The sequence below is a fragment of the Falco biarmicus genome, chromosome 8, assembly GCF_023638135.1.
Source record: "Falco biarmicus isolate bFalBia1 chromosome 8, bFalBia1.pri, whole genome shotgun sequence".
Lineage (NCBI taxonomy): Eukaryota > Metazoa > Chordata > Aves > Falconiformes > Falconidae > Falco > Falco biarmicus.
In genome coordinates, this window is record NC_079295.1 from 59,572,307 (window position 1) to 59,600,305 (window position 27,999).

General features: G+C 52.8%; 2 protein-coding genes across 5 annotated transcripts; one reads left to right on the forward strand and one right to left on the reverse strand.

Moving 5' to 3' along the window:
* The first annotated feature begins 756 nt into the window (after nt 1-756).
* CD74 (CD74 molecule) lies at nt 757-5,328 on the forward strand. Its single transcript, XM_056350530.1, has 9 exons — nt 757-905; nt 2,283-2,458; nt 2,569-2,648; nt 2,752-2,805; nt 3,034-3,132; nt 3,385-3,475; nt 3,873-4,061; nt 4,396-4,485; nt 4,688-5,328. The coding sequence occupies exons 1-8, from the start codon at nt 835-837 to the stop codon at nt 4,479-4,481; spliced, it is 846 nt and encodes a 281-aa protein (XP_056206505.1). The 5' UTR covers nt 757-834; the 3' UTR covers nt 4,482-4,485; nt 4,688-5,328.
* TCOF1 (treacle ribosome biogenesis factor 1) lies at nt 4,759-27,718 on the reverse strand. Of its 4 annotated transcripts, none has more exons than XM_056350522.1 (18): nt 27,567-27,718; nt 27,029-27,084; nt 24,162-24,304; nt 23,330-23,436; nt 22,699-23,053; nt 21,787-21,881; nt 21,152-21,346; nt 20,266-20,517; nt 16,001-16,175; nt 15,693-15,829; nt 13,706-13,864; nt 12,962-13,136; nt 12,637-12,719; nt 11,677-11,905; nt 9,435-9,986; nt 7,690-7,787; nt 7,094-7,130; nt 4,759-6,647 (listed from the first exon to the last, which is right to left on the reverse strand). In XM_056350522.1, exons 1-17 carry the CDS (start codon nt 27,675-27,677, stop codon nt 7,098-7,100), a joined length of 2,955 nt encoding a protein of 984 aa, XP_056206497.1. In that variant the 5' UTR covers nt 27,678-27,718; the 3' UTR covers nt 4,759-6,647; nt 7,094-7,097. The 4 variants fall into 4 exon arrangements, with proteins under 4 accessions (XP_056206497.1, XP_056206495.1, XP_056206494.1 ...); XM_056350520.1 differs by having other exon boundaries at nt 12,637-12,716; nt 12,962-13,211; XM_056350519.1 differs by having other exon boundaries at nt 12,962-13,211.
* Nucleotides 27,719-27,999: the final 281 nt, after the last annotated feature.

The window sequence follows — 27,999 nt, forward strand, 5'->3', positions numbered from 1 at the left end:
ATGGGGGTGGATGGCTGCTCTCGCCTACACAGTGCTAGCAGGGCTGTGGGGTGGCCTGGGGACCCACGCTGCCCCACTCCCACTGGTGCTTTGGGGGTTGTCCACATTGGGGGGCTGCTTCTGCGTTCTTGGGTTTGGGGGTTCAGCCCCCTGGAGTTGCTGTAGACAGGGCGAGGGGGGTCCCGCAGGAGGGAGGGGGGCTTTAAACACTTGGTCCTTTAATCGTTACTTCCGCAGCCCAAGAGGTGCTGGCAGATCACCCCCACTCAGGGGGGTCCAAAATGACCCTCAAGGAGGGGTTTGGACCAAAGTGCAGCTTTTCCTTGGTGGCGGAGGTGAGTGAGGAGAGGTACACCCTGACAGCATGCGCCCACAGAGGGTCCTGCTCAGCCTTTGGTGTGGGGAGCCCTCCCTGTGACATCCCACCTCTGCATCCCACCCCCTTCCTCACGTGCTGCCTCCCACCTCCACATCCCCCTTTTCACATCCTGTACCCCATATCCCCCCAGGCCTACCAAAGCCCCCAGGCCCATGGCACTGGGTGTCACCAGGCTGGGCATTGTGACCAGCCTGTGGCGGTGGGGTGGGAAGCGATGCCCCACGAGTTGGCCATGGTGCTCGCAGCCACATCCAGCATCATTTCTGGACCAGAGACCTGGTAAGCAGATGTCTGCCTGGCAACAGGTGACGGAGGTGCCGGCAGCCAATGGGGCTTTTTTCTGCTGCTCCCCCCCCCGCCCCGGGGGTGGCAGGGTAGGGTGGGGGCCTGGGGGGGTATTTCCAGCGACAGCACTCGGGGCACACATTGCTCATCAGGGTGCCGACAGCAGAGCCATGGCCGAGGAGCAGCGGGACCTCATCTCCGACCACGGCAGCAGCGTGTTCCGTGCCAGGGACACTCAGAGGTGATGGGGGGCATGGGGGTGTGGGGTCAAGGGGGGATGAGGAGGCCAAAGCGGGGATGTGGGGCAGAGGGGGAACAGCACGGCCGTTGCGTGGCCATGGGGTAGAAAGGGATACAGTTGGGCCAAGGAGGTACAGAGTGACTATGGGGCAGAAGGTGGGGGTCATGTTATGGCTATGGGGCACTGTGGAGCTAAGGGGGGCATGATGTGGCTGTAGGGTGGAAGGGGCTGGAGCGTGGCTGTGGGGCAGGCAGGGGCACGGGATGGCTCTGGGGTGGGTGGGTGCATGGGGTGGCTCTGGGGTTGAGGGGGGGGCACTATCTCTGGGGCAGATGGAGGTGTGGCATGGCATGGGTGGATAGGTTTGCAGTGTGGCTGTGGGGCAGATGAGGGCACAGCAACAGGTTCAGGTCATGGCTATGGGGTGGATGGGGCAACAGCATGGCTATGGGGCAGGCAGGCTCAAGGTGGGGCCATGGGGCAGGCGGGCTGATGATGTGGCTATGGGGCAGGCAGGGACACAACGTTGTCCCAGACGCCAGCCAGCTTTGTAAGGCCACCCCCCATGTCCCAACCAGCCCTCATCTCCCAACTCCCTTGGGGGAGTCCCCAAATATTTCCAGCCAATCAGAAGGCCAGGAGCTCTGGCATCATCAGTCGCCAGGCAGACATCTGGACAGCAGGTCCAGCTCTTGACATAAATGCAGCAGCACCGGCAGCAGGGCAGCACCCATGGGTGCAGGCACCTCATCGGGCAGCAGAGGCAGCTGGCGGCTCCCTGGGGCACCGCTGCACCCCTCCAGTGCCCCGCTCGCCCCGGTGGGGCAGGATCTGGCCTGGGGAGGCTGTGGCAGCATGGCAGGTGGCTGCATGGCGCTGGGCTTTGCCCTGCCTCGGCATCCCAGTGTGATGGCAGCACTGCGCCAGCCACCTGCCCGGCCTGCCTCTGCACTCACGGTGCCCCACACCCTTGCTTTTTGCACAAAACTTTAAAAATTAAGTGTAGTTGGGCATCCCATGGGATATGTCCTCTGCCCTCCAGGACCACCAAGGCTTCAGGTGGCTTCATCATCCTGCAAAACACCCAGAGTGAGGCCGTGCCCCAAAATCCCCTGGCAGCCCGCCTGCCCGCAGCCCCCGTGCGCCCACATGCTCCTCGGGTACCCCTCCCCCGCCTCCCCCGCTCTTGCCCCTGCAGGGGGTTTCGGTTCCCCAATGTGGAGTGACCTTCACGCTGAGATTTCACTTCTGCATGCCCGCGACAGGGGAATTTGCCTTTGGTGCAGCCCCCGCCCAGGGGTTTCGTGGGCACAGTGATCCAGGGTACGTGGTCATCTCCTGCAGCGGCTGAGTTCCCTCTCCGTGTGCTGCACGCAGGTCTGCGTTGGGCAGCAAAGCCGCCCTCTCCACGCTCTCCATCCTGGTGGCACTGCTGATCGCCGGCCAGGCTGTCACCGTCTACTTCGTCTACCAGCAGAACGGGCAGATCAGCAAGCTGACCAAGACCTCCCAGACCCTGCAGCTGGAGGCACTGCAGAGGAAGCTGCCTGCCAGTCAGTAGCACCACGGGCACCGGCACGGGAGGGTTTGGCTGGGGAGGGGGGATGGGTCCTACCCAGACGCCCCCACCCCAGTGCTCCTCACACCACTCCTTCCTCGGCAGGCGCCAAGCCAGCCAAGGGTGCGAAGATAGCCGTAATGAGCATGCCGCTGAGGGGCCCGTCTCTCGATCCCACTGCTGACGTGGTAAGAGATGCCCACCGCTGCTCGGCACTAGCTGCTGCCTGCCCTTGGGGCTCGCTGCCAGCCCTTGCGCTCATGCTGCCCCTTTCCCTTCTCTCTTGAGGCCACGGCTCCTGCCAGCAACAAAACTGAGGATCAAGTGAAGCACCTGCTGCTGGTAAGGTCCCCTGCTCCCCCAACAATCCCTGCCCCCTGTGCTGCGGGAGGCCGTGGGACCCTCTGCTTCCAGCTTGTTGTCTCTCGGCTGGGTCTGGGGTCTCTTGAGTGCTCCGAGCTGTAGGAGCTCCTGGCCTCCTGCAAAGTCCATCTGGCCGATACAAGCAGAGCTTCACCCTCCCCTCAACTCATTTTTCTTGGCCTTGTCTCACTGTGGTGGTCACTGCAGCAAGCAGACCCCAGGAAGAAGTTCCCGGAGCTGAAGTACAGCATGATGGCGGACAACCTGAAGACCCTGAAGACCACCATGACTGATGCAGACTGGAAGGTCAGTGCTTGCTGCTGTCCTACTCTTCCCCTTCCAGGAACACCCCACTTCAGGGAAGCAGTGGGGCATCGCCACCTGGAAAAACAAAGTCCTGCTTGAACCAGGCTTGGGTTGCTCCTGCCTCAAGGAAGGTGGTGGTGCTCACAACCTTCTTTGGCCCAAGCCGGAGCTTGCAGCATGGCTCCCACGTGGTGCACGTGCGCGCACACACACACACCTGCTGGTTAAACATTCTGGTTCCTCCTGTTGCAGTCCTTTGAATCCTGGATGCACAAGTGGCTGCTGTTTGAAATGGCCAAGAACACCAAGCCCAAGGGGCGTAAGACAACCGCAGCAAAGAAAGGTATCGCGGTGGGGGCTGCCGACCTGGGGAGGGTTGGGACTGGATGTTTGGGAGCAATCACCCCCCCCCAAGGAGGTGCCAGCATGGGGCTTCCCAAAGCCAAACCCTCCGTCCCCCGATCATGGACCTCCTTCTTCATTCCATGTGGAATCGTTGGTGGCCTTCAGGACATCACAGAGCCACTGCCTGCAGGGCATTTGGCATGAGCAAATGTCTGAAAAGCTGGAGCACCACTGTCCCTGTCCCGTCCCTGGCTAGCTCAAAAGCTTTAGAAAGGCCACTGGGGTGGGGCTTGTTTGCCTTTTAACTGCTTCTGGATGAGAAGACCCCTCAGAGGCTGCCGGGCAGAAGGGCCTGGGGGGCTCACAGTGTCTCCCCTTTGTTTTTACTGCCCTAGTGCAAACTAAGTGCCAGGCGGAGGCCAGTTCTGGGGGTGTCCAACCGGGTCACTTCCAGCCGCAGTGCGATGAGAACGGCGACTACCTGCCCAAGCAGTGCAATGCCTCCACAGGCTACTGCTGGTGCTCCTACAAAAATGGCACCAGGATCGAGGGCACCGCTACTCGGGAAAAGCTGGACTGCCCTGGTAGGTCACCAGGGAGAATGAACAGCACGCATGGGTGCTGCCCCCCATTTTGCCTGTGCTTAGGGAAGAGAGCTGCCAGGAGGGTGCCCAAGCTGTAGAGCATCCCTCAGCCCTCTTTGATGCCGGCACGTTAAGGCTGGAGGGGACCCTAAAAACCCCAGCCCTCCTCGGGCAGCTGCAGCTAGAGCAGAGGCATGCAGTCAAACTTTTCTATGGCCACCCCCCGCCGCAGCTCACTGGGTGGGTGCAGGCTCTGCCCCACTGCCCTGGAAGGGGGGGTCGTGATGGGGTAGCCCCAGGGGTTCAGCACCCATGTCCTGCCCTCCCTCTGCAGATGCTGCTGCAGTCACTACCCCTGCTACCACTGTGGAACCGGAGATGACCTTCTCCGGCGCGGAGGCAGTCAAGCTGGCTGTGTAGGAAGGTGAGTCCAAGCAGAGTTATGGGACTGGGAAGGGGAAACCTTAGGGCTGGGGCAGAGGAGGTGGGGGGGCTGGGGGAGGCCAAGGCAGCACCAAAGTACTGCAGGGGAGGTGGAGGTTGTGATGGAGGCACAGCAGAACAGTCTGGGCTTTGGGAAGTCCTGGACCCATCTTAATGACTCCCTCCTCTTTCCCCTAAAACAGCCTAATAGAAGAGGATGCCAGCTGTTGCCTGTCCTGTCTTCAGCATCCCAGCTCAAATTTCTTTTTCTCTATTTCATTTCTGCTCTTACATTGCTTTTCCAAGGCAATTAGATTAGCAGCGGGCACCCCTGCACACCCCTGTCCCTAGAGGTATCGACTGTGCCCCCCTGCTGTAAGGCACCAGATGGGGCTTAGCTGCCACCAGGAGCAGTGCTGGAGACAAAGTGTTCCCCCAGAGAGTAGGTAAAGCAGGCTGGAAAATTATTTCAATGATGTCAGACCCATAAATCCTGTTCCCTTTTGCGCATCAGCATCCCGCAGCACCCAGACAGTGGCACGCACACTAATGCTTTCTTACACTGAATAAACATTAAAAGCAGCAAAACAACCTCCACCAGCTTCTTAACTGACCCCTGTAGCCCGAAGCCCTGTTATTACTAGAGTAGATGGTTGTTGTGCTGAGTTTTGTAGGCAACATGTTCACCTTCTGCCTTCAGGCTGGAGGACAGCTGAAGCAGTGGGTAAGTGTGCAGAGAAGCTGACCCTGGAGTCAAAGGGACTTCTAGTTTTTCTGGATATATCTGATAGTTTCTTTAGAAATGTCTCACAAGCTAATTTCAAATAAACTTTTGAATAAGAAAGCCTTGTAAACAACTCTATTTGCAAGCGCTGCCCTGCCACTAGCATGCAGCTGTCCTTGGTGTAAATGAAATGAATTTTAAGAAAAAAGGGAATAAAAAAATCGGCAAAGACACTAGGACATCTGTGCCCTGACCCAGGATCACACATATTCCTCATCTACCACTTGTTCAATCTCCCAGCACAGCACGGGAGGCTGAAGTCACCTTTAAGTGTATCGCAGCGCTGGGGAGCTGCGCCCTGTACGGGGAGCAGTGTCCCTCCTGCACCCCAGTTGCGCAGGTGCAAGGGGGCAGCCAGAGCCCTCTGCCCTCAACAGCAGAGCCTGCAGCAAGGCTGTACAGCATGGGAGGGAGGAGCACAAGGGGATCCAGTCCCTTTTTTCCTCGCCTCCTAAACCTTTAGGAGGAAGCAAGGAAACCAGGTACAAGCCCAGTACAAGGTGCAGGGTAGCAGCTGCCAGCAAGGCAGCAGGCTGGATCTGCAACAGGGTGATGTCCAAACCTATTCTTGGCTCCTGCCCCTACACAGCACTTTAGTAATTAAAAAAACCCATACAAACCAATCCTAGAAGAACAACAGCATCTGCTCGTCTCTGGGGAGGAAGCAGAAAGCAACTGATTTTTCCCCAGGGCCTGAAGTGGTCTCTATGAACTGGGTAGACACTGAGCCCTGCCCTGGGCTCAGCCCCAGCATCTACCCTGCCTCAGTCAACTCCCTTCCCTTGAAAGCAGCTGAAGAAAGATCTCACCGTTCTTTTTTTATTTTGTATTCCATAAAAAAAACCCACAAAAAATTATGCCACCTTGGCTGAGAACAGCTGCTGGACACAGCGGTTCAGTGCAATCCAGGGACACAATAGTCACTGCTGTGAGTGTTAGAATAAAAAGTAAACCCAAGAGCTCTCTTCCATAGTAGCAAAAAGACTGACACCACAAATCACAGAAGGTGAAAGAAGAAAAAAAAAAAAAAAAAAAAGGTAAAAGTTTCTCTTAAAAATATAGCTCTGTGATGAGAAAGATAGAGATGGCTGGGTATCAACTAGGAGGAAAGCAGTTTATGCAAGCTGGCTCCTCTCTGGTCAAACTGCCTCCTTCAGTTCTTGTGCAACAAGTGAGCCATCGGGAGGGACAACAAACACATCTCTGGGCCCGGGCAGGAGGCAGCAGAAAGTTACACTGCTCTGCTCTAAAAGTCATAGTTAAAAGAACTTATAAATTATTATTTAAAAAAAAAAAGTTGGAATTCTCCTGATGAGCTTCCTTTTCCTTTCTTCTGTTTGATCTTCGCCCATAAATCCTTAATCACAGGAATGCGGTACCTTTGGGGAGAGGAGTTAAAAGAGTTAGGGATGGGGAGGAGGATAAACAGCCTTACAGCTGAGCAGAGCAAGGGCAGAGTCATCTGGTCCATTTCCAGGTGTCTACATCACCGTCTAATCCACATTACTTTTCCAAGCTCCCTGTGGTCAGCAGGGACAGACACTGCTTATCTCTGCTGATGACAGAGGACAGCAACGTCCAAGGCTGGACATCCACTTCTCAGCAGCTAAAGAGTTGAGGTCAAACACATCCAAAGAAGTCAGCACACTGCTGCATGACTTTCCTTACAGCACTCCACATCCTGGCCCTCTAATCTAAGGCCAGGCCGACTCAGTGAGCATTTAGAGGACACACTGTTGTCCCAAGAGTGGCTCAGGAGTACCGAATTTGGCCAAGGTTACCGCCGTTCAGAGGTACCAACTGATAGTCCCCACAGGCCATGTACCTTCTCACAATCCTTCAGGCTTGGGTGTTTTCTTCTTCTAAAAAGAAAAGGGTGAAAAATAAATCAGTATCATCTGTACCACAAACATGAAGGACCCAGCAAAGTCACAGGCCACGGATGCGTCTTGGCTACCACCCCTACAGGGACATATTCATTACAAGGAACATCTGACAGTCTCCCTTCTGCCCCGCTTCCTAGCTCTTGGGATGGGAAGCAGTAGCCTGCCAAGCCCTCAAGGGTTCCAGTTTCTGCTGAGAACAACTAGACGAACAGACAGCTGAAGAGCAGCACTTATTCCTTGGGCAGGTTCTCTGCCACCAAAAGGGCCCCTGGGTTTGACTCTTCCAGAGAAAGGGATCTCTTCTGGGGGAGCAATACAGGAACAAGCCCTTCTTCGAGACACCCCAATCCCAAGCAACCAAAGGTCATGGTGTGTCAAGACTAGCCACAATTAACTGCAGCCGCCTCCGTACTACCAGAAAGGCCAGGACATGGCTCTGTTCCTCTCCAGCCTGGCATGCTGCAGGGATGAGCGTAACAACTGCAGCTCAGAACAACTCTCCCCATGGTACCCCTTTCCAGGGTCTTGCACATACCTTCTTCTTCTTGGGAACCTCAACAGAGCCATCTGCTATAGGCTCCCCTTCTGAAGACACCTTTTTGCTCTTCTTCTTTTCTTTTCCAGTCTTTTTTTCTGGGAGAGGGAAAGAAAAGTCAGCTAAGAGAGGGACTGGTATTGCTAACCTCTGAGATGGAGCACAGAGTGGTAGGAGCATCTCCAGTAAGTTTTTTTATCATCACATCTGAACCTGAGCAAGCTTTCTAGAACAGTAACTGGATGAGGGCAGAGCCTCACTACAAGGCAGCTGCTCCCAGGACTTTTTCTCCAGTACCTCTGAGACAGCGTGGTTTGATCCCACCATTCATGCACATATGTGGGCAGAACTACACAGGATCCCCTTCTTTCCACCTCCTGCTGCCCACCCATTTCAAGGAACCGCTTTGCAGCTGGAATAGCTGTGCACATGCCAGAAATCAGAGCAAGGGGAGCTACTAACACAGAATGGACACAAGGTTCAGGTCAGCACAACTGCTCCAAGAAGCTCCAGCTCACCCCCGTGCAACAGCCCACAGAGGGGCTGACGGACAAGCCTGCCTCCCAAAATGAAGGGCTGCACCTCTGCGGAACAGAAACCCCAGCAGACCCCGCCCACCCATTCCATCTCCTTTAATAAAAAAAAAAAAAAAAAAAAGTCTACAAGATCCAACACAGAACCAGCTCTGATTTGCAAATGCAGTCTACGCTGCAAATTAAAAACTGCCTTTGCATTAGGGCAGCAAACAGACCCTTACAGAGAGGCACGCAGACAAGAGGGGCAGGAAACACCCTTAACTGGGAGCAAGGAGCAGGAGGCTGGTACCATCCTCCTCTTTTCTCCAGGGGTTTAAAAGCAGCAGTAACAACCCTGAGTCATATCTCCTGAAGGAGCTGCTCACCATGCTGCAGCACAGACACTGATCAGGCGGGGTCAGGAAGGGGCACTGTCGCTCCCCAGGTAACAGTGGTGGCTGACACTTCAGGTGACAACACAGATTTCAAGGCTGGTCTCTTTAAAAGAGGCTGGCAGCAGGGGCAGCGTTCAGGAAGCTCTGACACGAAGCCCCACACATGTGAAGGCTGGGCTTCCTCTGCCATGCCCATAGCATGTCAGAGACCTCTGCCAGCCACATTGCACCTTAGCTCTCTGCTAGCACGTGTTGTGTTGGCCACAGAGGAGCCAGGGCAGCCAGCTGGGCTAGCAGAGCTGTTCTGCACTGCAGACAGAGCGGGGTACCATGCAGAGCGCAGTGGGCAGAACAGAGGCCTCGTAGCTTACAACCACCAAGACCTCTCTCAAGCCCAGCACAGGGGGGCAAAGAAGCCTTAGGAGGTTCAGTGCAGCCTCACCTCAACCCTTTGCCAGCCCTCAGCTAGACAGCTGCTTCCAGCCAGGACAGAAGAAAGTTCTGGAGGGACAGGTCATGCCAAAGATGATGAATGGGGGCACCAGCTTGCTCTGCAAGCAGCAAGAATCAGTGTAAGTATTAACACAGTTCCCACTGTGCCAGATGAAGGACAAAGGGGTAGGAGAGCCCAGCTTGCATCCTGGAGACTGCAGAAAAACACTGAAGTGGGGTGTTACAAATCTGGCATTGGCTTTGGGTGGGCCAAGGAGGAGGCAGCCAAGCATGAAGCTAACAGGAAAGCAGGTGCTACTTTCAAGGCCCTGCACCAGAGTCTGAATGTGCCATCAGCTGCAAGAACCTACTGCAAATGTAGCCCCAAGTGAGGGATACTTACTTTTAGCCGATTTTTTCTTTTCCTTGCTGCCTGGCAGCTTCTCCAGGTCACCAGCTTTCTTCTTTTTCTTTTTGGGTACTTCTTCATTAGCCTGCGCTTTCCACTTCTTCTTGGGCTGCCCAACAGCCTCATCCTCTTCTGGCAGTTTCCGTTTCTGAGATGTTTTCTGCTTCTTGTTCTCTTTGTCTTTGCTCTTAGATGCTTTCACAGCCTTATCTTCTGTGGAGGAAGGTTTCTTCTTTTCCTTCTTTTCTTTTTTCTCCTTTTTCTTCTTCTTCACTTCCAACCCTTCCGGTGTTTGCACTGCAGGAACTCTGGCAGTAGTGACCTCTGTTTTGCTTCCTGAGCTTGGCTCCTCTGACTGTGAGATGGACAACAGTGCATGTGATGCTGGGGTCACTTGTACCCCTTTTGCCCCAACATCATTCTCTTTCACAGCCAGGGCTTTGACTGGGGAAGGTTTGAGGCTGTCATGACCTGGCTCCGTTTTTCCGGCCACCTTCTCTTTGTTGGAGGCTCCTGTGGCTTCCTGCCCTGGAGCAGGGTTGTTTTCTGTAAAAACAGGGATGAGAGAGAGAAGACAGCTCAGGCAGCATTCATTACACAGACTACGGAGTTACTGGAGGATGGAAATATGTCTTTAGAGAGGAGCATCCAGTTCTCCTCCCAAAAGCAAAGCCCGCTGGCTATCCCTACTACAGCAGAACCAGAGAAAGATGCCTCAGCCTGAGATCAAGTATCTGATGACAACAGCCACAACAGCTTTGGCTGTTTGACTAGAGGAAACTGTCGCACAAGATGGGTGAGCACAGATAGAACAGTCCTTCCCCCGAACACCACCCCCAGGAGGTCAAGGACTTCCCAAGGTGGAGGGGGTATCCACAGCACCACCACTGTTAACAGTCACCAATGTATCCTGGTTTTGGCTTGGACAGAGTTAATTTTCTTCTCAGTAGCTGGTACAATGCTGTGTTCTCGGTTTAGTATGAGAATAATGTTGATAACACACTGATGTTTTTAGCTGTTGCCAAGCAATGCTTATACTAAGTCAAGGGCTTTTCAGTTGTTTAGGCCCTGCCAGCAAGAAGGCTGGAGGGCACAAGGAACTGGGAGAGGACACAGCCAGGACAGCTGATCTGAACGAGTCAAAGGAATATTCCATACCACAGAACATCATGCTGAGTGTATAAACTAGAGGGGGTTGGCTGGGCCGGCAATCACTGCTTGGGGACTGGCTCAGCATCGCTCAGCGGGTGGCAAGCCCTGTACTGTTTATCACCCACTGGGGTTTTTTTCCTTTTGGATTTTATTCCTCCTTCCCTCTCTCCTTTTCATTACAATTATTATTATTATTATTTTTGCATTTCATTTGATTTCAATTATTAAATTGTTGCTACCTCAACCCACAAGTTTTACCTTTTTGCCAATTTTCCTCCCCATCCCACCAGTGGGAGAGTGAGTGAGCAGCTACATCATGCTTAGTGGCTGGCTGGGGTCAAGGCACAACACAATGAATGGCTTACCCGCTCAGCACCTGGGCCTTCTTGAGCCTACGTATAGTTCAGACCTCCTCAACAGCCCTCTGCACAACTTAAATGATGCACCCAAGAGACCCATTTGAGCCTCTAGAGCAGGCCAGAGCTCGCAGCCAGACCAGAGCTCATCTGAAGGTGCCAGGATCACACCAGAGCAGAAGCAGCTTCCAGCTCCAAGTTTTACAATTTGCCAACAAACTAGGACAACAGGGAAATAGCAGGACATGTAATTTCTCCATAGGTCTTCCCACTTGCTTCCCCTCTCTGCCCTCCAGACGTGCTACAGAGCCCAGAAAGACTCAAGGGGAGGCCTGAATACCAGCACCGTATAGATGTTCTTCAGCAGTTCAACCTTCTGTAAAAGCCATCACTACCACAGCACACCAATGCAGTGCGCATCAGTTTCAGGGAGAGCCTTACCTGCTCCCATTAATTGCATTAATTATTGCAGTTAAAGCAGAACCTGGAAAAGGCCAAGATACAGAGCACAGAGCCTTGCAAGCCAGCCAGCACAGGAGGGGTGTTCCAGGAGAGGGCTGTGTCATGGCTGAGGGAAGCCAGCAGAAGGCAGCAGCACTCCATGCCGCTGGGGCTCTGCGGTGGAGACACACTGGGGAAGCGGGCCCTGTCCCAGTGTCACCCTCTCATGCCAGCAGAGATTTGCTCCTGGGCAAAGCAGACTTCCAACCTTGTCAAAGGAGACCCACCTGCTTTGTGGTTTGCAGCCACCTGGTCGATGTCTGTGTCAGAGTCGCTGCTGTCGCTGCTGGAGCTGTTGGCTGGGGCTGCTTGCGCGGAGGCCTGGGTGAGGGAGTTTGCAGCAGTCATGGCTGCTTTCCCTTGCCTGGCTTTGCCTACAGACTCGGGAGGAACCGTCTTTGGTGCCTGGGGTGCTGCTGGAGGTTTGGAGAGGCCCATATAGCCTGTCAGGAGGGACTGAAACAGCACAGAGATACTGAGGATCCACAGCAGAGCAGCCTCCCACAGCCAGACGCACAGATCTGTCTCTGCTGCTATTGCCCCCATCCTCCAAGTGAAGGGCCCACCTTTGGCCACCCACGGAGTGACCCTATACAGCTCAGCCAGCCCTGCAGAGAGGCCACAGCTGCCAGGACCAGCACAGGGAGACACTAGGTGAGCTGACAGCCACAAGAACTGATGGCCAGAGGTTCTCCTCTTTGTTCTCGCCCAGTAAAGCAGGCTTGGGTTAGGCTCCTGGCCATTAGCATGCACCCAAGCACAGCTAATGCACTGCAGATGTGCTGCACGCCCTGCACGTTACTTACAAAGGGAATTTAATGGCTTGGACACAGATTATGTTACAAATAAAACTGGGGAAAAAATCCTGCTGCTGTTGGCACTGTGCACCAGTTCTCCTGGTTTAACCCTTGCAAGGCACCACCTCCTTGCATCCCTTTTCCTGAGGAAGGCACCATGAGCCCTGGACACAAGGCTCAGTTGCCTGGGGAGGCATTCCAGGTTCAAAAGCCTCTCTCTGCCCCCACTAAAAGGCCCTGCTCACAGCACTGCACAGGGGGCCCCCCACTTCTGTGCTGGCAAACCCACTCAGCACTCTGTTTGCTACGCCTGAGAACTCAGTCCTCTCTGTCCTACTTAGGAGCTAATTGCAAGACCTGAGAGGATCCCAGACTGCTCAGGCACTATACCTGCGACATTGCCTTCTCCTCACTGGACTCCAAGGAGGAGCTGTGGGCTGGCTGGGTCCCTCCTGGTTTCTGCAGTGAGCCTGCTGGAGGAGAAGAATTCATCCCATTAAACTCATCACTGCTGCCTGGGACTGAGCTCACTCACCCAGCCACCACCAAAAGGCCTTCTGCCTTCAAAGAAAGGGGAGTGCTCTGCCAAGTGGGAAAGGAGGAATCCCTCTCCAAACACCATGTTAAAGTGACACACCTCCCATGGCGTAACAAAATGCTGTCCCCACCCTGGCTTGGCCAGCAGCACTGAGAAGATCTTTTTGGGAGAACTGACCAGGTTTGGGGGGCTGCTTGGGCATCTCCTCGTCGCTGCTGTCTGAGGAACTGCTACTGCCCGAGGTCTCCTCTGCCTGGGTGGGCAGGGCAGCCTGGCTCAGCTGGGCATCCTGCGCTGGCTGCAGGCCTGGCTTCCTTGACTTTGCAGTGTGACTTCCCAGAAGTGAAGCAGCCTGCGGGGTGGCAGTATTAGCTGGAGAAGCTTTTCCCACAGGAACAGTTTGCTTTAGGCAAGGAAGAGTGGGGACCTAGGGTGAGGAAGACAAAGTGCATCTGAAAGGAACTGCTCATGCCCATGAACTATACAAAGCAGCTCAGAGCAGAAGAGCTTGGACCACCTCAGCCTTTCTTCAGCCATACTGCTTCAGTCTGTGTCAAGGTTAGCCCAAGAACTTCTCAAACAGGGCACAGAAATCCCATCTCCCCCTGGCCCACAGATGAAGCAGGCATCTGTGGCCAAGCAGAGAACTCCTAACTGTACAGAGCACTGCCATCATAAAAGAAGGAAGAAACCAGCCTGCTAGCTGGGAGGCAGGAACAAGACAGGCACAAGAGCTACCCTCTGCTCAACTGCCTCTCCTTATGGTGCAGTAACAGTGGTTAAAATAGAGCAGCCCCCGTCCCCCCTCTTCCACGACCATGCTTCCTCAGCTGGGGACACTGCACCAGTCTCAAATTCCAGAAGACCCACTGGCCCACTCTCCCCAGGGAAGCTCCCCACTTTAGTCTCCTCCATCATTACCTCTTCTGCCAGCGCATCACTTTTCAAGTTCTCAGACACTCTGCTAACTGGAGGGACAGCAGGCGCTTTTATCCCCTTCCCCAAAGGCAGTGTGGCATTAGCCTTGGCAGTCACTGTGCTCAAAACCTTGGCTGCTTTGACGTTCTGCTGGGACAGACTCTAAAACAAATGAGAAATAAAATTAGGATAGAGCACAACTCGGAAGGAAGAGAGACAGAAGCATACACCAATTCACCACTAACTCCTGAGCCCTTCCATCATTTTCAGCACAGCACAAAGGATGAGATTATTTTTTTCCCCCCTTACAGGCCAGCTCTGTCTCCTCGGAGCCTAAAGCATTAGCTCAGCGCCCCAAAGGCATACATCCTGAGGGCAGGCAGGCAAAATGTGATGTGCTTGCAGGCTGAGAGATTCCTGTCCACTGCAGCACCAGCAAGACTGCAGTTGCAAACCCTACTTTGCAAAGCAGGCACTTGGACTGCAGGGTGTCTCCTACACTATAAAAATCACACGTTGAGAGTTAATTGGCGCACAGATAAAGCAAAGACACCAACCACAGGGCAAATCTGCCTTCAGGTCCACAAGTAAGCCACAGATTAGAGAGCAAATTAACAAGAAGCAATTTTATTGCCTCACATTTGGAACCTCCCATCAAACTAAATGTAAAGAGGGGTTAAAAATAGAAGAGCCAGGGTCATGGAAATTCAGACACTGACATCAGGTCCAAGACACAAATGCCAGCAGAGGAGGGAGCAAGACCAATGTAGTGCTCAGCCTCCTGGTTTGTGTTACAAACGAGGCTACGTGAGCAGCCCTCCCTCTCCAGATCTCTGACAAGCTGGGCCTTTGTGGGCTGACATTTCTCTCACACATCTGGCCTTCAGAAAGGAAGGCAACGTTCCACCATGCAGAGTCGCTGATCTGACGTGAGAGCTCAGCCGTCTTGCACAAAGCTCGTTACAGCAACTGCATTATTTTATACAATCTTAGTACTATAAACGTGCTTTAATCAAGGGCTGCTCAGGCTGCCTGCCTGCCACGTGGGGGGAGACAGCCTTTCCGCTGGCCGCAGCATCAGGCCAACATGGGGAAGAGTTTCCTTGAGTGCACGTAATTCCCTTCTCCCAGCAAGGGTGCTGGCCAGACAGGGGATGCGTATGTGCAGGACAAGAAGTGCACTTGGCCACTAAGCCCTGGGTTCAGCACAGAGCCAAGCCATCACCAGGTAGGAACGGTAGCCACATTCCTCAATCAACGTTTCTCCATGTGGTTTCTCTCTCGGGCTCAGCAGCAACACCCGAGCCAGCTTCACAGAGAGGCAACTCAGGCCCTAGGGAGCTCAGCCACAGCCCTATGGGACTTGGCACGGAGACACAAAGAGCAGTGAGCAGACTCAAGGTGAGAGAGCTGGGATTGACTCCATGACACTCAGCAGCGCCTTCGGCACAGATACGGGGCCACCTCCCTTCTCCAAGGCAGGGGTCTGGCCCCACTAGCTTAAAAGAAGCAAGACTACTGTGCTACCCTTCAGGGCAGATCCATCCAGCCTCCCAAGGACTGTGGAAGGGGAGTCCAGAGAGCTCCAGCTGCACCCAGGGGTTTGGGAGAAACCAGGGGGTGGGTTGCCTTGGAGGCACCCAGCTCATGAAAAGACTCTGCCTGCAAGAATTTTGCAGTCTAACTCCCTCGAGTAGGCCAGAGGGGACAGAGTCCCAGAGGAGGTCTGGGCTCATACATCTATTCATGTTCCTGCCAGAACATTCACATGCTCCACTGCTCTCACACACTGCAAGCTTGCTGTGGCAGAGATGTGTACCCAGAGCCAGGGTCAGCGAGACCCAGGGACACTGCTGCCAAGAAAACCTGGTCCAGCTAATGGGAGGGCTCCTCTCTGCACTGCTCATCACCCACCCAACTACCACCTCACAAGTCCTGAGACCTCCTAAGCATGCAGGACTAAAAGCATCCACGGTCAGTGGCTCCTTACCTGAGAAGGGGGGACTATTTCCTCCTCTGAATCTGACTCCTGGCTGGAATCATCGCTGCTGTCCACTGGTGGAGGGGCTGGGGCTGGAGCTGGTGCCGTCTTCACATTTGTTGACTGGGGTACAGCATTGGTTTCCACTGCAGGAAAAGCATCAGAGATTGTCATAAGAGACTGAGAAAGAGCTGCTCTCCGTGACTGTCCACAGAGCAGGAGCTATGACAACAGGCTGGGCATTTCTATGTACAAGGGAGAGAAGTAAACCCGCAAGGATGCAGGTGAGGGGCCCTGGCCCCTATCAGAAGACTTACCAGCTTGTGGAGGCTCTGTCTGGGCTGCAGGGGACTCCTCTTCACTGTCAGACGAGTCACTGCTCCCACTTTCTGAGGCTTGGGTTTTCAAGATGCTTCCCACTGCTTTTTCAGGCGGCCTAGCTTTGGCAGCCTGGCTCGGGTTGGGAAGAGGCCCAGGCTGTTCTGTTAACCTCTTAACAAAGAAACACAAGCCCAGAAATGTGGTATTAATACAGGTGTTGTTTAGGAGTTTAAGTGCAGTTTCAGCTCAAGCTGGGTTTTGTTTTAACCTAACACAGCTGTTACTAACCCTCACTCCAACCTTGGCGTGTCAAGATTGGAAGGGGCTTCAGTTACTGCCTGGATTGAGCTGCTGAAGACACATACCACTGCATTTAGCAATATGCTTCTGACAGGAAGCCCGAGTGTGTTTTACAAGAGCCTGCAGAGATAACAATGCTCACAAGCTCATAACAGCAATTCCTTATTGAGCCCAAGACACTGGCTGGACAGGAAGAAGCACTGCAACCCCAAGACACCCATTTCAAGTAAGCCTCTTATTTAAGCATGACCTCCCTGCAGCCTTGGGGAATCAGCAGGAGCTGGGAAACCTCGTGCCAAAACACTTGTAAGATTCAGAGACAATACCAGATCCTAGAGCTGCTGGAGAGCTCAACACAGGGGCTGAAACAAGCGTTTGGGAACACAGAAGGCAGACAAAGACAAGATTGGGACCCACCTTGGAAACTGATCTGTCAACAAGTCTCAGAATTTAGAAATCTCCAGACAACAAAAAACCCTGCAACTCATTTGGACTGTGCCTTTCTACAGCATGTGCCAACACTGTGATGTCCCAGGACAGGCCACAAGCCACTGGCACAAGCAACTGGTGTATCAGCACTAGGAAGCCACAGTTCTCACAGCACCAGATACACAACTGCCAGGTGAGACTATCTCTTCCCTGCCCCTCCCCCTGCTTGGGCCAAGGGATGCAGATAACCCCTCCAACACACTGCTGAAGGCTTGTGGTGGCGGAAGGAGAGCTTGCCGAGAGATCTGGTAACTTTGCCACCCGCAGATATTCTCCAGGCTCGCAGTGCTCTGCACCTACTCAGTTTACTCTACTCATCGCTCATCTCCAGGCTGCTCTGCCAAAGAGTACATCACGCTCGCCAGGGCAGGCAGACCGCATCCAACCTGCATGTGACAGCAGCCTGCCCCAGGGCTCCATCTCCAGGTCTCCCACAAGAAGGTGAGAGAGATTCCTGCCTGGCTATGCAGCCCCTGTCATACCCCTCTCCCAACCCCGCCACGCTGCTAACACAGTGATACCCTCCCACCCCACGGCAGTGGACCAGGAAGACTTCAGCAGTGCCACCTCTCCTGGGGGCTGCTCCTGGCCGGGAACCGAAAGCACCAGCCTAGCAGCCTCCCAGGGAAACGGATCTTACCATGCTTCCTGGCACTGCCCCACCAAGGGCTGCCACTGGGCCAGTGTTTATCATCTCCAAGCCAAACACTAAACAGACAACAGCATCTGCATGTTTATTCCATTACAGAACAGCTCTTCAAAGAAGCCAAGCACATTTTGACTCTGCTTAGAGAAACAGAAACCTCCACAAGCACTTGGAGAGGGGGGATTGCAAGCCTCACTTGTCTGTTTTGTTTTGATACCAGTGAGTCACTATCTCCCCAGGAGAGAGGCCAGATTTGCAACGCTGAAGAGAGAACTACTTGAAGCAGACACAAGAATTCACACACTTTACTCGAACGTGCTAGCTCTGCTCCCAAGCACTGCTGTGCAAGCAAAGAGTCTACTGAGATCAGGCCCCACTCGCTCATTTTTAAGACCTTCATAGCAATGGGACTGGCTTCTCTCCCTACTCAGATGCACAGCATGAGGACTGCTTTGTTTCCTAACTTAGCAAGAGATTGGGAAAGAGCTGCCACACAGAGGCATCTTGACACAGAAAGAACTTAACTACATTCACAGAGAAACCACCACAAGCTTTACAGAGCCTTGGGACTCCTCAGATCTTCCTGGGAAAAGGCCAAGATCCCTCCACCCACCTCACCTTGGTCACTGCCAGATGCCTGACAGCCGCCATGTCCTATGGTGTGGCCCCAGGTGGGATCCAGCCAGCAGCAAGGCTGAGTTACACTTGGGGAGCAGGGTAACACAGGCAGAGAGCTTCTGACAACTTAAAGAGTCATAGGTACCAAAGTAACTCAGAAGGGAGGGAAATAATTCAAGAGGAAATTATCTTTCCTGCTCCCTCTCCAGCCCCCAAACCCAGAGCTGCCTGCACCTTGGTACAAGTGTAATGACTCAGCTCCCGCACAACCCACTGCCACTCTGCTGAGACCATTTGCATCATGCAGCACTGCATGACAAGGGGGGGAAACAACGCTGAGCCACGTGCGCTGAGCGTGTTGTAACAATCACACTCCGTAGCTGCCTGTGCACTGCAGAAGCACTGCCAGCGTATCAAGACTGGGACCAGTATCTCAGCTGTGTCACGACACAGCAAAGGTACAAATGAAACCTGCAAGGGAGTGGGGACAAGGTTCAGGGAGGGAAAGGGATCCTCCATCTCTTGGAAGATTTGGCTTCTCACCACCAGGGCCTGTGGTCAGAGATAAAAACTTGCAGGCACAACTTTTACCAGTCCAGCCTGCACAGGTTTTCCTGGGATGCACAAGGAAGACACACGTTCCCAACACACGCAGGTGCATCTCATACCCAGTCCTGGTAAGCAGAAGCCAAAGCCTGTCCATAAAGGGCTTCAGTGCCATCTTTGGCCCAAAACATCCAGGAAAGAGGAAACAGCAGAATTAGCAGTTCCAAAAGAAAAGTAGCTCATAGCATCTTCAAGGTCAATCCAGACTGTCCCCCATCACCATCCTTCATCCCCAAAATATGCAAACACCTTGTCAACTTCTTTGACTAAATATTCCTGAGTCTTCAGGGGTAAACATACCAATTAAGCAGTTCAATTTAGGCATGATGTTCATTTTAATTGTGCTAATCCACCCCCACAGGGAAAGATGAAGCAGCTTCCAACGCTCTGTTCTGTTTGGATCTTGCACAGAAGCCAGAGGAAGTTGCAGGATACAGTAACTCAGTGGTTAGCATATGCCCAAGTAGCAGATGGTGAGGATGAGCTAAGAAGAGTTTGACTGGGAGGACAGGACTGTGGACAACAGCTGAGCCTAATGGTTTATCTTCAGGCTTCACTCGTGGTCTCTGCCTGTAGGCTACTAACACGGGAAGAAACAGCCTGTTTGGCAAAAATAGAGCTCCCTCGATGACAAGCTCTTTCTTGCTTACTGTGGCTGTTGAGGGGTAATCGCCAGTTTGCAAGAGGAAAGATGCTGAAGTGGTTAAATAGCCACCAGCAAGACAGCTACCTGTTGCTGCCAGCTTCTAATCAACGCTGGCCAGCGGGAAACAAACCTACCCCGGCACATCCTTCACCTATAACCCTGCTGCAATGAATGAGTCTCGATAGTTCTACAGTGGGACTCTGTGGCACAGCTATCAGAATAGCTGCTCCCGCCGCCCAGAGCTGAATCTTCACATATAGTCACGCAGGAAGAGAGCAGCACAGAGCCAACTGTTGGAGATGCGTCCCCCTCCACCCACCTTAGCAGACCAAGGCTATAAAGACAAAAACGCAGAGCCTCTCTGGCTCTTGCCTGTCAATAGTGAAAGGACGTGTTGACAAAGAGCCTCCTTGGCAAGGACACGTGAGGCTCTGCCCCCGGCTTCCCTTCTTCCCTTGCAGATAATAGCTGCCATCTCCAAAACACTGCTTTCAGGGCACTTTCTGAAAGGCCCTGCAGCTTAATGCAAATGGTGTCACACAATATGTTTAAGGATGCTCACAGGAAGGGATTTGTTTCCCTTCAAGTTCAGCCACCTAAGCCTGAGTTCACGGTCCTTCTGTCAAGAGAGGTCTAAACAAACCCTCACAGAAGAGCCAAGACCAAGCTACCTGTGAACTGCACACCAGGCCCACTCCAGAGGGGCAAGGCAGGCATGGGGTGAAACAGTTGGTATCAGAGAGGTTACCCACCATCCTCCTCTGGTACAGCTAGGTGAGAAGAGCTGGGCTGTATTTGTCTCCAAGTAGAAAGAAAGATCTTCCTCTCTAAGAGACTGAGATGCAACATACTACATGCTGCTGCTGTTCAAGGAGATCAGTAGTAGCATTTAAGGGCTAAACAATTGTCTTGCATATCCCATTTCCTGGCACTGAGCTGAATGTGCCATCACTTACCTTCTGGCTTACGGGCACAGGGAGATCCTCCTCTTCACTGCTCAAGGAGTCAGAGCTCTCCTCTGACTTCATACCTTCAGCAGGCTTCACGGGAGCAGTAGTCTTTCCCGGTGTGGTTTTGGCCTGCTTTGGCACTGTTGGTTTTGGTGCTGGAAGTGTTTTTGCTGGAGCTACTTTGCCAGAGGGTGATGCTGCTGGTGTAGGTTTCACTCGGGGTGGGATGGCCTGGGGGGTTTTTGGAGGTGGCTTTGTCTGGACAAGACAAGAACAGCATAAAACAAGGCAAATCCCTCAGCAGTGTAATTCATTTGCTCAGACTATAATCAAGGGAAGAGATTTCAGAGCCCCCTGGGAAAGGCAAATGCTGGAGGAAGATTAGCAGCTAGCAGGACACAAGGCATCCTTTCATCTAGCTGTGTGGGGATAGTCTCCCAAGATGAGAAAGCAGGACCAGACGTTCTTCATCAGCCTGCTGATACTACCAGTCCCCTCCAGTGAAGTACACTGCAGCATTTTGTACTCTCCACAGCAGGGAAGCTAAGCTGCACTACAGTTCCAACAAATTAGACACTATTTATGGCAATTTATAGCTGAGAGGTAAATTCAACCATGCCAATTTACCCCTTCAGGTGGGAAAAGAATTGCTGGTTTGTTTTTTTTTTTTTATTTAAAAGTACTGACAGAAATGTTTAAGAAAGGCACAGTGGCTTGATTAAAGCTCAGAACAAAGAAAGTGAGGTGAGGTGATTTAAACAGCCCATGCCTCTTTCCTCCCACCCCCAAGATGACTTTGCTATATATTACATCTATTTACAAAATTTTCTTTTCGCTGCAATTCCTAGCCCTGGAAAAGCATGCAAAGAGAGACAGTCTCAGATAGATGCACCTGGGTTATTGATGGAAGTTCCTCATCTTCGCTGTCTGAGGAGTCACTGCTCTCTGATGTATCATCAGGCTTTGCAGGCCCAGGAACCGTTGTGGATGCGGGTTTGGCTTGGTTTGGTGCCTGCACCACTTGCCTCGGTGCATTCTTCCTGAGGGACACTGGAGCAGCAGGTGCACTTTTCACAGCTGGCTTTACCTGGGAACAGGGGGAACAAAACAGAACAGGAGAACCAGAAAACAACTTTAGAAGAAACCAATTAAGAGCTGTAACTGCGTGGAATCTTTTTTAACAATGCTACCTTGCTAACTTTGACCAGGACAGGCTTGTTCAGATCCACGGGCTGTGGAGTACCTGCAAGAAGCCACTTTCTCCATAAACTGCCTGACTACATCTGTGGAATTGTACACCAATCACCTCCTACAGCTCAAAGGATCTCCCTCAACTTCAGGCACTAGAAGGAACAGGAGTGGAATAGCTGGCAGGGGTTAGCGGGACTCTCAGCCACACAGCACATTTCTCTGGCCTTGGGTTTGGGGACCTTACACACTCAAGAAATGGGGTTTTGTCAGAATACTTTCCTTCAGGGGAAGAGAAGTGATTTTGTAGAGACAAGGAACTTGGGTTGGAAAGGTTACCTGGACTGCTGGAGTTGCAGGTTCCTCCTCAGAGGATGTCTCATCACTTGATTCCTCACTGCTGCTCTCAGCAGCCCCAGCTGCCTGCTTCAGCTCTGAAACACAAACGAGGAGATGCCACAGCTGCTGCCTGCTCTGAGCTCCCAGAGTGTGATGCTAATGCAGCTTTTGAAGTGAGGAAAACAAAACAAGCAGCAAAAAGGGCTAAGGGGATTTGCAGAAAAGAGGGCCTAGCCCTCCTGGAAGCGTCAATAGCCTGCTGGGAACAGCTTCTCCAGACAAATGTTGGCCCACAAGCACCACTCCCCCGGGCGCAGGCAGAGATGGGAAATCCTTCCTGGCCACCTTCTGACCCTATGGGGAGCTGCCCAGCCACACATAGCTCCCTGCAGGGGCATCCAGCCTGGCTGGACCTCCTCTGGAAAAGATCCAAGAGAAGGACCATTTTCAGAGCTTCTATGATCTACTCCTCACATCACCCCCCAACACACACACTTCAAAGCAGTAAAAGATTTCCCTAAAGACTTCAAAAGCCAGAACCAATTGCTTTGCAATTGGGAATAAAGAGAAGATGCTGCAGTGCCTTTTCAAACAGCTGAAAGCATCTGCAGTATTAACACTGCATCTCCTCCAGAAAGGCTATGCTGTTATCTCCAACCCTGTAGTGCTAGGTGCTGCCAGACATCTTAGCACAGAATCTGCTGCCTGAAATGGGAGCAAGCATGCTGGATTCATCCCACAGAGCTCTGGAGCTGGCTGCTTTGCAGTGTTCTCACAGCCTCCCCAAGGAACAAGCGTCACCAAGCTTTCCAGCAAGGGAGCTGAAAGGAACATGCTGAAGGCATGGCTCAGACCTGATTCGCAGCAAAGCTGGAGCACACATGCATTTACCACACCCCGAAGGCTCCTTACCCACTTTGGGGGCTGGGGCCTTTGCAGTCGGCATCTCTTTTTCTTCCTCGCTCTCTGACGAGGAGCTGCTGCTGCTGCTGCTGCTGCTTTCTGGTGCTTTGGTCATTACCGGTGCTTTGCTTTGACCTACTTTGGCCACGGCTGTTGCAGTTTGTCTGGGCTTCCCAGGACTGGGCAGTTTCTGCCCAGCCTTGGCTGGAGCTGCAGACACAGCTGGCACATTGGGCTGCTGCTTATTTGAGACCACAGTTCTGTTTGCAGCAGGCAGCACTGCTGTTTTGCCTGCTGGGGCAGCCGGTTTGTTAGGAGAACGCAAGGAGTTAGCAGCTTTGCCAGTCACCACAGCTGGTGTCACCTACAGGAAACAAAATAAATTAGAAGCTTACAGACAGATGAGGGACTAAACTGGACGCAACATACCTTAAACAGCAATCCAGCAGCTGGGCAAGCCATAGAGCTCTTTAGGGAAGCACTTGGGGGACAGATATCTAAGAGAAGGCTTATGCCAGCATAGGAGGGTTATTTAAATATTAATGCCACCCCAGGCCACAATTCTACACATGCCAGTCTGGGACAGTCCTGGCCTCAAGAGTACTATCAATCTTCAAACGCAAGGAAAGAACTGCCTTACCGTAACTGCACCTTTTCCAGCTGGTGTCTCATCTTCTGACGAGGAATCATCACCTTCAGTGCTTTCTACGTTCACTACTGAGTTTGTGGCCAGAGAGAGGCTGGCTGCTGCACAAAAGAGAGCCAAAGAGAAATCATGTGAGCGCACCTCACATCAAGATGGCCTCTGGTTTGCAGAAAGGCTTCAACAGGCAGGGTAAGGTCCCTTCTCCACAGCTACCCCAACACCACCACGGCTGCCCTTGTGACAGGCAAGTGCTTTGCTCCTCTACCCCACTCTTCTCCCCACCACCAAGGCAAAGAACCTGGCAAGATCTGCATGTTTCCAAGGGCCGGTCTACAGCAGAGAGACTGACCCAAAATTTATAAGACACGTAGGTTTTTGTTAGACTACGCAAGCCAATGCCTGCTACATCAGCTGCACTAGGGATTTATCCCCACCTCAGACAGAAGGCACTGGCTTTCCAGACGAACTAACAAGTCCTTCCTTCATCCATGAAACAGGCCTGTCTTTTCTGGCCCAGCACCCACCTGGGACCAACTAGAAGGTGCTCCACAGTGAGCAGCGTTAGGTTCCCAAGGCTTCATCCAAGCAACACCCATCCCTCCCCAATGAATTGTAACCGTTTTTTTTTTTTAGCTTCAGCAGGTATTTATGTTCCTCAGAAACTCCACATGAGAAGGGGGTGCTAAATTAGTTGTCTTACTTTTCTGAGAGCACAAGGGAATAGCCATCACTTTACAAGCATTTTCTTTAGCCAAGCAAGTCAGGCTGCTCTTACAAAAGCCTCCAGTCCTACTCTGTCCACACCAGAGAAATGAAAGGCCCTTACCATTCGCAGCTTTTGCCTTCTCCTTCTCATCATCTTCTTTTTCTGAGCTCTCAGAGCTGCTCACAGGATCAGGAACTCTGATCTTTTCTGGGATGGCTGCCTCCTCATCACTCACCTTTCTTCTCCTGGAATTCGATGGAGTTCTGAGGTAACAGAATTTGTGTCAAAATGGGGGAAAAAGTATCTTGGACAAATTGGAATACAATTATTAATCCACTCTCAAGTCAGGCTCTAGCCTAAGGACATGCAGTGTCATTGCCCTACAGCTCCTAAGGGGGTGGGAGAAATGCTTCTCTAACCTGCAAGGGACATCTCCACTCCTCCTCATGACTCCCAAGGGCAGTATATCCCTGCAATACTCGAGAAGATACTGAACACAGACTTTTTTTTCCCCTGTGTCCTAGGCAGACTCTTTCTCACTTTAGCAGAAAACTAAAAGTGCGTATGGTCAGGCTGGTGTTCACTATGGAGCAAAGGCATCCTACAGAACAAATTCCATCTCCAGGAGGCAGCTATAGCCAGACAGTCAACAACTGCAGTCCCAGGGTTAAGGCAGTGATCCCCAAACAGATCCTGGTATTCCACAAGGCCAAAAGTAAATCTAAAGGCTGCAAAAGCCATTTGAACTTGGGCTCACAGGCCAAATGGACAGAAAAGTCAGATTGCAAAGAGATTTAAGAAAGGAATTGGCTGGACCTATAGATGATGTGTTGAAACAAGGGAAGAGGCCACACATGAGCATTAAACACTTAAGCTGTTCAATTGGGTTAAAACATTAAGCTGGAGAAAGAGGTCTCCAGGCTCCAAATCCTATCTGTGCCAGAAGAGATGATGTGGCTAAAGTTATCTTTAATGTACCTGTGTTTTCACTTGAAATACTTTTGCTTTATTCCGAGGATAACATTGGCTGGGCACACATCTGTGTGATTCATACATGCAATACTTATGAGCCCTGAGACACACAATTACTGGCGATAAAACCCCTCACTTTTGTGCCAGTTAAGCTTATTTTATGTGTTCATCTGATTTAAAAATAAGATTAGTTTAACAATTTGTCCAGCAAAGATTGTGCTTACTATTAGTGTTTGAGTAACACAGCTGTAACAGCAAGTTTTTTGCAAGCAGGCTAAGCTGAAAGCACATTTGCTATTACAGAGTTCTGTTAACTACCCTGATAACCCTTTTAATAAAATAATATGGCAAACCACACAGGCAACTATGATGCTGCAACACTTTTCTGATTCAGTAGTAGTTGACAGCACAACACAGATCACTGTAAGAATTTGTTGAGTGACATGGGGCTCAGGGGTACTATGTAGGGGAAAACAGCACTGCCTGCAGGCACTGGGGCTCTGGCAGCTTCTGGGGCTGAGCAGGTCCAACTTCTCCCTGCCCCCAGGCAACCTTCCATCCCCTTCCGGCATCCTCCAAGAGTAAATGCAGCCCTGGAGGGAGGCCACTCTTCATTAACTGCAGATCTCAACTGTTGGGTTCACTTTGGAAGTTTCCGAAGGAAGGAGGGCACGTAGGACAGCCTCACTCAGATGGGCAAGAGCCGCTGCGCAGTGAGGAAAGACACGTTCAGGCCAAAAGCCTATGAAGCAGTAAGACCGAAAGAGTCACAGCTCAACCACATGAGAGCACTCCAGCCAGGCAGGGCACCTTCTGGATAAAGCTACGGGTCAATACATCCCTCATGTTGACTCCAAACCAGGCATAACTTGAGAGGAACAGGAATAAATGGCATACTTCTGGGGTGGGGCGACAGAAACAGAAGGGTGATGCCACAGAAAGGAATTAAACTGATTCAAGGACACTGTTGCCCCCCCAGGCTTTAAAAGCAATAGTGTCTGGAAGGGTTTGCTGTAGCACCCAGGATAACTAGTGCAGAGAAAGGTCATCATCAATACCCAGGAGAGCAATAAATTGTTAGAGGGAGGAACTGCAAGCCTATTTCTATACCTCTACACCCTCACCTAGATCCAGTCTTTGTCCTGCTCAAGTAAGAAAATGATGGAGACACAAGAGCAAGAATCAGGGTAGCACCAAGGCATGAGGCACTCTAGCAGAAGACACCTTTGAAACAAACACTCACTTCCTGAGGCTGCTGGCACGGCCACACTGAGGAGCATCTTCACTCTAGCACTCCTCACACAGGCACAGAAGCCCAGCTCCACTGATTTCCCGATAACCCAGCTCTGTAGCTGTCACCAGGCCTCTCTGCAGCGAGTGCTGCACTCCAGCATCAAACCAAAGCGAGCTGTGCACACTGTGGTGGGTGCAAACGTCATTGCACCCCACAGATGGGAAAGCTCCATGCTGCAGACCTTCACGTGGGAAGGCATTGGGGCCGAACATGTAAGGGCTTGAAAGGACAGGCTGAAACCAAGAGACTTCCTCTGAGTCAGAAGATACAGATCTCTGCCAAAGATTAATTCCCTGTAAGAGCCTTGGTATTTCAGCATCTGCTCAAATTCTCTCTTCTTGGGTCAATACTCCTGAAAAACACGTGGCTTTAAAAAGAAAGTGAAACAGAACTGGGGAAAAGACTTTTTCCAGTGAAGCATGACCCTGAGCCCCACAATACTCCAGTACTAAACCCAACCGGCAAGAACAGCATCGGCTGCGCAAAACTAGAGTAACAGCTTATCTCCAAGCTCTGGAAATTTTAAACCAAAGTAATCTTTAACATCTGAAACGAATCGGTCTGAAACCAGAGGCTAAGAGGAAAGTCTGCTGAGCACAGCTATCATCGGAAATACGCTGACAACAGGAAATTCTAGCAAATAAAGATCACACGTGCCATGCAGCCTGGATGTTAACACAGTCTGGAATCTATTTGATAGTCATTTCCCCCATCGACTTACTTTTCCCAGTGGGTAAAGATGTCCTCGAGAGAGGTCGCAAGGGAAGGGAGCAATTTCTGTGAAAGCAGAGGGAACACGAGTCAGACCTCGGCCCCGTTTCAAGATTTGACCACCAAACAAGTGGAGACGGCACAGTCCCTGCCAGAAATGCCCAGGAAAGCGGGAACGTGCCCCTCCCGCACACAGGCTCCCAGCGAAGCCCCCGCTGCACCCAGGGCCGCGTCCTCCCCTCGGCGGCCCCGGCGCGGCTCCCGCCGCAGCAGCACGTGTTCGGAGGCAGCTGCTCCCCGGCTACGGGACGCCTTTGCCCGGCGGCCGACCTCAGCCCTTCTCCCGCGGCACCGGGGGAAACCCCTCCGGGCCGGGCCAGGCCAGCCCGTGGGGTGCAGCGCGGAGCCACGGGCCCACGGCGGGCTCGGCACCCAGTGACGGAGCACAGGCGGCCTGGGCCCTCCGGCCCCGCCGAGGCCCGAGCTCCGAGTACGGCCTCCCGAGACCCCGCCACCCGCCCCCCCGCCCGGGCCTTGCTGCCCGTTACCTGCCCGGTCTGCGCCTGCAGCTCGCGGGCCGCCCGAGCGTAGCCGCCGCGCAGCAGGTGCTGGTGGATGAGGGCGAGCAGCTCCCGCCCCCCGCGGCCGTCCACCGCCATGGCGGGCCCGCTCGGCGCAGCCTGGGGGCGCCGCTTGCTGCGCGGAGAGACGTCACTTCCGCTTCCGCCGCGCGGCCCTCTGGGAAATGTAGTGCGGGGCGGCGTGGTGACCTCGTGGTGGGCCGTGCCTGGGCCCGGGATCCGTTACACCCTCCCCGGTGGGAAACGGGGGCGAAGAGAGAGGCAGCGAGGGGGGCAGGCCGCTGACCGACGGCGGGGGGGCAGGGCGGTGATATTTCAGTAACATCCCTTCAGTTTTCCAGCCGTGAAGATGGAGGCCTTGCTCGTACAGCGCTCCAGAGATGAATCCTCAGGGCTGGTT